The sequence below is a fragment of the Chenopodium quinoa genome, unplaced genomic scaffold, assembly GCF_001683475.1.
Source record: "Chenopodium quinoa cultivar QQ74 unplaced genomic scaffold, ASM168347v1, whole genome shotgun sequence".
Taxonomy (NCBI): Eukaryota; Viridiplantae; Streptophyta; class Magnoliopsida; order Caryophyllales; family Amaranthaceae; genus Chenopodium; species Chenopodium quinoa.
Genome location: NW_018742651.1, coordinates 3,054,291 through 3,061,985, shown reverse-complemented (window position 1 = coordinate 3,061,985; position 7,695 = coordinate 3,054,291). Strand labels below are relative to the sequence as shown.

The 7,695-nt window shown below is 34.9% G+C and overlaps 1 protein-coding gene across 11 annotated transcripts; it reads right to left on the bottom strand.

Annotated features, from left to right (window-relative positions):
- Positions 1-1,345: 1,345 nt before the first annotated feature.
- On the bottom strand, positions 1,346-7,204 carry LOC110722120 (putative disease resistance protein RGA3). Of its 11 annotated transcripts, none has more exons than XR_002511525.1 (4): positions 6,958-7,187; positions 2,316-6,323; positions 1,610-1,959; positions 1,346-1,500 (listed from the first exon to the last, which is right to left on the bottom strand). XR_002511525.1 is itself a non-coding variant. In XM_021901371.1 (2 exons), exons 1-2 carry the CDS (start codon positions 6,963-6,965, stop codon positions 4,823-4,825), a joined length of 1,509 nt encoding a protein of 502 aa, XP_021757063.1. In that variant the 5' UTR covers positions 6,966-7,187; the 3' UTR covers positions 1,966-4,822. The 11 variants fall into 11 exon arrangements, 1 of the variants encoding a protein (XP_021757063.1); XR_002511533.1 differs by lacking the exon at positions 1,346-1,500 and having other exon boundaries at positions 1,509-1,959; positions 2,316-2,665; positions 6,113-6,318; positions 6,958-7,204; XR_002511526.1 differs by lacking the exon at positions 1,346-1,500 and having other exon boundaries at positions 1,509-1,817; positions 1,901-1,959.
- Positions 7,205-7,695: the final 491 nt, after the last annotated feature.

Below are 7,695 nucleotides of genomic sequence, written 5' to 3'. Positions count from 1 at the left end.
CCAAAAAGACAGTTGTACATTAATTTATGTACAAACAGGTTTAAGACCCTGTTCTTTTGATCTTCTGGGTAGGGCAGAGCAGTGCAGAGCTGGGGTCAGCAAAGCAGAGCAAATTAAATTTAAGTAGAGCAGAGCATAGCAGATTTCAGGATAGCAGAGCCGTGCCGTGCCGTGCCGAGGAGAGCAGATTTCAACATTATTATTAATACTATTATTATTATTATTATTATTATTATTATTTCTTTTATATATTAATATATATATATATATATATATATATATATATATTTGTAAAATTCGGACTATTTGGACTGGATTGGACTTTTTGGACTTAAAAAATTTGAGTCCAAATCCAATCCAAAAATCCGAATTTTAAAATTTTTGAGTCCAAATCCAATCCAAATTAAAAAAAAGTCCAATCCGAATAGCTTATTTGAACTGGATTGGATTGGATTAGAGTCCGAATAATGGACACCCTTACATATAGTTGATTAGAGGGAGCATTATTTAACGTCTCTTTCACGACTCTATTTCAATGTAAGATACAGCAACGAGTCACGACTATATGTCTACATCTAATTATAAGTAAAAATACAATGGTTAATCCTATAAATAAACTTCATACAGTATGATAATTTCAATGCAAAAATGTGTTCTTTATGTCCCTAATTGTTTCCCTAAATTATTTGTTAATCCTATAAATACCACGGGCAGCCCAGGACTTAAGAGTAATTTCCCGCGGTATGGCGATAGTACGTAGAACCGTAGTCACTAGTGAGTATTCTCATAAGTTAGTTTCTGTGACTTCACAATGCTGCTTCGATCTCAATATCTCGTAACCATTGCATACCATTTCTACAGAATCATTATAACAATATTATATATGCAGATAAATATGGCCAGTCACTTCAAAATTGGTTGATAATGAACAATGTGTATAAAATACCTCGATCTCAATCAACATTCAGAAATTATTCTCTTTTCAAACATGAATTATTGAATTGTAACCGACATCACTAGCCAATCAGTAAGGTATCTAGCTAGGCATCTAGCTCACACAAAAAAGAATAGAACATTCAACGACATTATGATATTTCACCCACATTCTACATATTACGTAGAAAAGTTCACCAAATTTGTAGTATGACAAACTACCATATTATGATATCCATAGGGCTTCGTTGATTTTGACATAGGAACCCGCAGTCAAATAAATAGTAAGAGTAAAGGTATATACAACTTGATTGATTTTTCTTAGAAACACGATAGAATATCAATTAGAGACTAAAATTCTAAATCCATCACAGAGTAATGTTGCGAAGCACATTTTAAGAATAAAGGGGAATTTTGGACAGTTATAGATCATAAAAAGCAATCTTGAGTCTCTTGGTTCAATCTGAAAATGTGACATATCTACACCATTTCCCACTAAAAATTCAATGTCAGAAATTGCACAAAACCAACAATGATATATTAATTTTTTGTGTGCATGCAGCTGGACTGTCCATTGTTCAAATGCATGTATATAATTAGCCATAATTCACATTAATACAAGTTAAAACTGTTGTGTAAATGACAGAGAAAGAACAAACATTGAGAGCTTCTTAACCTGCATGTTTTCGTTAATGTTAAATTTCTACTCGTACAGTATGGGAAGAGTTACACCCCGTAATGTTGAGATGAATGTAGCAGAAGTGGCCACAAAATCTGAGTCAATGTAAATACATGAAAACCAAATTCAAGTGAAAGTACATGTTCTTTGGAATTATATAAGCTCAAAGGTTTTGAGCATATAGGAGCATCTCTGGGTTGAGGCACTGCAATATTTAAGTTGCTGCAATCAATTTTTTAAGGAAGAGAAGCCTGCATTTCTAGATAATAAGTAGTAACATATATTTACCTACATCGCGCATCTCCAACCAATCTCTTAAGAATAATTATTATAATCACAACAGCAACCTGCAGCAGAAAAGTGTCATTTTTCCTCCGGTTCTAAAGGCTTCATTCCATATTACAAATGGAATACCATTGCATCAAGAAACTACTACAACACAATGTTTCTGCAAAGGCTCACAATAATAAAAATCACTAAATACTCTCTTACACAGAGAGAGAACAAATAGATACGTAGGAACTTATTATGGTGCATATGATTTGCATGGTTCCCTCATCATATTCAATGATTGAACAATATATTCAAAGTCATTTGATTATGTGTGTATGTGTTTTTCAGTAAGGTTGGAAATTGTTTCAGGCTTAAAATATAAGGAAAATATAAAGCTATTGATTGTTGATAAATTTTTTAACGGGAATACCTTCAGACTGGCCCATCTTCTCGCTATTCCAATGTATACTTCAACCAATGCCAAACCAGACAATCAGTCAAGTCTACAGACCACTCACCTGTCGGATTGAGCAACACTCAACATTAACTAGCCAAGGAATCTCTCTGAAATATCGCAAGAAAGGAGTTATCCATTTATACAATAAAGAAGACCGTATTTTTCAAGTCAATATCCTCAATTTATGTATTTTCTTTTTCTCCTTTTTCTTAAGGGTAAAAAGGATTACACACCGACATAATCCCAAGGTTTTTCTTCGAGCTATAAAATCTGTGATCATCTAAGCACATCTCCATCTAACCATTTTGGGAGCTGCAACAAAACTAGAAAAGGACATGCACACAATATAATCTTCAGCTGAAGTCACAAATTTGATAAAGCAGCTTAATGTGAGAAAGCAAGGGTTTCCTAGCAAGATTATCACTAGACTTCAAATTTTAATGCAGAAAAAAAAAAATTCAGTTTGATAGATGCATCAGATACCAAATGGAATGGCCCATGTAATCTTCTCGGTTAATTTTAAATTTAACTTCCTGAATATAATCTTTCATTTCGATAATCATACTAAATTTAATAAATTAATTATCAAAATTAAAAATGTAAAATTAAAATAATTAATTTTCGAAATAATAAAGCTGAATTTTATCAAAAAATCTAAAATCAAGTTAGACCTACAAAAAACAAATGAAAAATCAGCCAATTAAATTGAATAGTGATAGTCATTTTAAAGATTACAATTTTCATACCTTTACAGCTTGACTCCTTGAGTACTATGCTTATCTTGGTTGAATCTCTTAATCTCGAATACGTAGTTTTGGGATGTGGCATATATTGGGCCAGTATTCCCCGTTTGATTTCCGGCATCTATACGTGAGCTCAGGGTTAGGCTCTAGGATTTCAAGTTTAGTGAGGTTGGTGAGGTGTTTTATTGCTTTTGGCAGTGATTTCAGTTCACGGCAATATTCTAGTTCAAGTGTAGTGAGGGAGGTGAGGTAACACATTTCTTCAGGCAATGATTTCAGTTTGCGGCAGAACTGATTTTGAAGAAATTGCAGAGATGTAAGGGAGGCGATGCATTTGCCAAGTTCCTCCAAGTTTTTACAACTGCAAAGATAGAGGGATTGAAGGGAGGTTAAGTATTGAACCCCCTTGGGCAGCATTCCGGCTTTGAAATATTCTATTTTCAATGAAGGAAGAGAGTGAAGAGATTCCCATGGAATCCCGTCTAAATTGCCTCCCAACTTGAGGGATTTTAGGTTGGTGAGATGCTCTAATCCCAGGTTCTGTATTCCCCTGCAGTAACTAATTTTGAGGTCTTGAAGAGAAGAGGCACAGCTTTGTAATACCTCCCTAATTTGTCCCAAATTTTCTATTTTAACTAATTCAATATAACGAGCTATTCCCACATACTCCATACTTAAGAAATTGAAAATGAATGCATCATCTATAGTAAAGCGCTTTAAATAAATCGGTTTGCTTTGAACTCCACCTCCATTCATACATAATTTCAGTGCTTCATGTTGACATGGAGGAAAGTACGCCAGTCTCTTGCACTCTTGAATAGTCAATTTACGGAGATGAGGAAATGATGGAATGAAAACAGCTTCCTTGTCCGTCCATCTTATATCTCTCCACCATCCCATTAACTTTGGCATTCCACTTAGAGTTAATACCTCAAGAGACGGGAAGAATTTTGCAGATGGGGATGGTGCATCGCTCTCTATGTACTCCACATTGTCTAAGTTATAAATGAAAAGTTTTCTAAGATGGCAAAGTTGACTCAGTGATGATGGCAGATATTGCAACTCATGACAATTTGACATGTAGATACGTACAAGCCCTGACGCCCAAGTTGGCAATTGGTGCTTAAAGAACAGGGCCTCCAGCAGTGTCTCTTGACCTTCTTCATGATAAGACTCAAGTTCACAAAATAATTTAAAAGTTTGAAGCTGGACCCTCACTTGTTTGTGGTATGGCACATCGTTATAGTTAGCAATATGTTTAACATGAAGCTCACCTCTGAGTTTACTAATAAGAGCTTTCAAGTCTACGAGCTTGCCCTTTTTATCTTGCTTGACTTCATCATCCCTAAAAACTAGAAAGTTTGTCAGAGTCTGAAGACATGTTAATGTACCCTAAGATTAACAAAACTTTATATCCAACACCCTAAGATTTACCAGTTTGCTTGTGTCCTTAGGCAACTCCTTCAGATTCTCACAACTAAACAAAATTAATGTTTGCAAATTGTAAAGCTTGGTGATCGATTTAGGAAGCATCACCAAATCATTATTAAAAGACAGATCAAGGTACCTCAAATGTAATAAGCTACCTAGTGTATCAGGTAATAAAGTGTTGCTAGTCAACTGATACTGCAAATCCAACACCCTTAACTGGCTACACTTTGAAATAACTGCATTCACATCTATAAGAATATCATAATTTATCAAACAGCTACGCAGTGCTTTACTTGGACTATTACTTTAACTTAACAAGTTATCTAGATATTCTTTTCTATCATCAATATACAGATGACGAACTTTTCCTTCAACTTCATGTGTATTAGAAGCAGTCAATGTCAAGGACTCCTTCCCAGCTATCTTTTGAGCAAGGTCATGCATGAGATCATGCATTTTGAATGTTGTAACTCCCCTACATTCATAACACAAATCTTGGAAAACACATCGATGCAATAAAATTGAAAAATATCTTTCACCTACATCTTCAATGCTATCTTCTGTACCACTTGGAACAAGATAGCCGTGTGCTGACCATAGACTAATCAACTTCTCTTTATGTATTCTATAATCCTGAGGGAAGACTGAGCAAAAGCTGAAACAACATCTTACCGCGGGATCAAGATGATAGTAACTAAACATCAAGGTTTGCATCAAGACATCATCGTCGCCACGCATATTAGCCAAATCCATTCTTCTATATGACTGCCAAGCAGTTAAATCTTGATCACGCAACAAACTAGCTACCACCCTTATGCAAAGAGGCACATTTGCACATTTTATCACAATATCTTTGCCGATTTCAGCTAGGCCAGTTACGACTTCATCTTCCCTATCTGCAAGAGATATTTTCTTAAACAATTCCCAAGAATCCTCTTCAGAGAGACCTTCTAACTCATGTATTGGATAGTTTCCAATAGCTCTTGCCACCTTTTTGGAGCGGCTAGTCACCAAAATCCTACTTCCTGTCCCACCTAATATCAAGAAATCTTTCAACTTAACCCATATTTCACTGTTCTCAGACCATACATCATCCAAAACAAGCAAGTACCTTTTCCCTTCTATCCGTTCTCGAAAGTTTTTGTGCATGTCTTCAAAGCCTAACCCATTATTCTCCTTAAGTATCTTACCTAGGATATCTTTTGTATCAAAGTTTACAGACACACAAACCCAGTACATATTTTCTTCAAATGCTTCTTTTATCCTAAGATCACTAAACACAAGTTGAGCAAGAGCGGTTTTCCCCAACCCTCCAATCCCCACAATAGTCACAAAAGAAATATTTGTCTCCAAGTCATCTTTCAACAACAAATCCACAATGACCTTCTTGTCAACATATCTCCCAATAATATTCTGTTCATACACATAAGAACAGGTTTCCTTTTTAACCTTCACATCAGGCTTATACAGGTCACTAAACCCAAAATTACTATGGTTTTTGGCTAAGCTATCCAACTTCTCCCTAAGTTTCTTAACCTCTGAAGACGTATTAAAAGCAAATATCATTTGGTTCTTAGGGGAGAAGAAACGGCGTACCTTCTTAGAGATTTTATTTGCGCCAGGCATGTTAGCGATTGTGTTAAACTCATCCATCAAATCATCAGCATCATAGACAGCATCCTTGAGGTTCTCAACCCAGTTTTGCCCTTCATTAGTGAGCTCTAGGCACTTGGAGTCGGCATCCAGGAGGAAAGTCTTGATGGTTTTGACAGTGTCGAGCAACTTCATGTCCATACAATATTCTGCGCTACATTCACATGCAGTTGAATTAAAAATTTCTTAAAATAGTACTCATATCAGCTTAACAAATACTCTACTTAATTAGAGTTGTCCTTTGTTCTTATTTTAATGTCCTATTAAGTTTGTCGCATTCTAAAAATGGCGTAAGTGGCCACTAATTTAGTCGTGTATACACTAGTTGCTTCAAAAATGAATTCAAGCCCACATAGAATGAATCAATTCTCCATGTTCAAAGCAAGTATTCACACTTGTATCTCTAACTATGGAAAATATTCAATTATCTCACAGTAAATTTCTTTCATACACTACTCAACAAGATCCATATTTTAAGGTAAATTTTTTAAATCACAGTAAATAATATCACTGCACAATTCATGTATGTATTCAACAAGATCCAGAATAGAAATATTAATCAATGCAAAGTCATTGAAAACAATCAATTAGTAAACGCAAAGTAATTAAATAAACAATCAATTAGTTATACTGCAAAGTAAAGTATTTGAAAAAAAAAACCCATAAATTTACAAATAAGTGAAGCAAAACAATGAATAATTAGGAGTACAAATTAAATGAAACTATTCAAAAAAAAAAAAAAGAAACTATAAGAGATCAAAATAAAAATTAAAAAAAAAAAAACATACTTTGGCATTTGAATGTAATTGAGCTCGAGATTCCAGTACTTGCATCACTTGCATGTGTTTAGATGAAGCGAAATTTGATTCATAGACCTTGCAAAAGATGAGAAGCCGATTATAGATAAGAAATTAATTAGCACAAATACACTTGGCCTCACCATCCGAATTAATTTTTTGGGTTGTGCAGCGCTCATTTATTATTATTATTATTATTTTTTTTTTATTACTGTATTTTTATTTTTTTAATAGAGTGATAACTTCATAATAAATGGCAAACTGGATTAGATCTTGTGCAATCCACGGTTTAACAAAATTATTATGAATTATCATAAAAATGGAAGCAGAATCTGTCGTGTCACGGCAAACTGTGCCGCGGCACGGGAAATATTGTCGCGCAACGGCATATTATCCTGTGAAACGGTGCATATACCGTGACACGAGACTGCTGCGTGTTTTCTCTGCGTAATCCCTAAACGCGTTTGTAGACACTCATTTGTGTCTCCCCAAAACCAAACCCAGTGATGAATACCTTTCGCGTCGAATCACAATCGAATGAAGAAAGTGTGGAAAGTTTAGTGTTGCGGATAGTTTTAATTTCTTTTCTCTTCTCTCTGTTTTTGAAAACTTATTTTGAGAAAACAGCTAATCCAGTTTGGTTGGTCCATGATATGGGTCCAATAGTAGTGTAGTTGGACGGGGCTTGACAAGAGCTTTCCAGCGATATATTATAAGCCTAATTCCGAT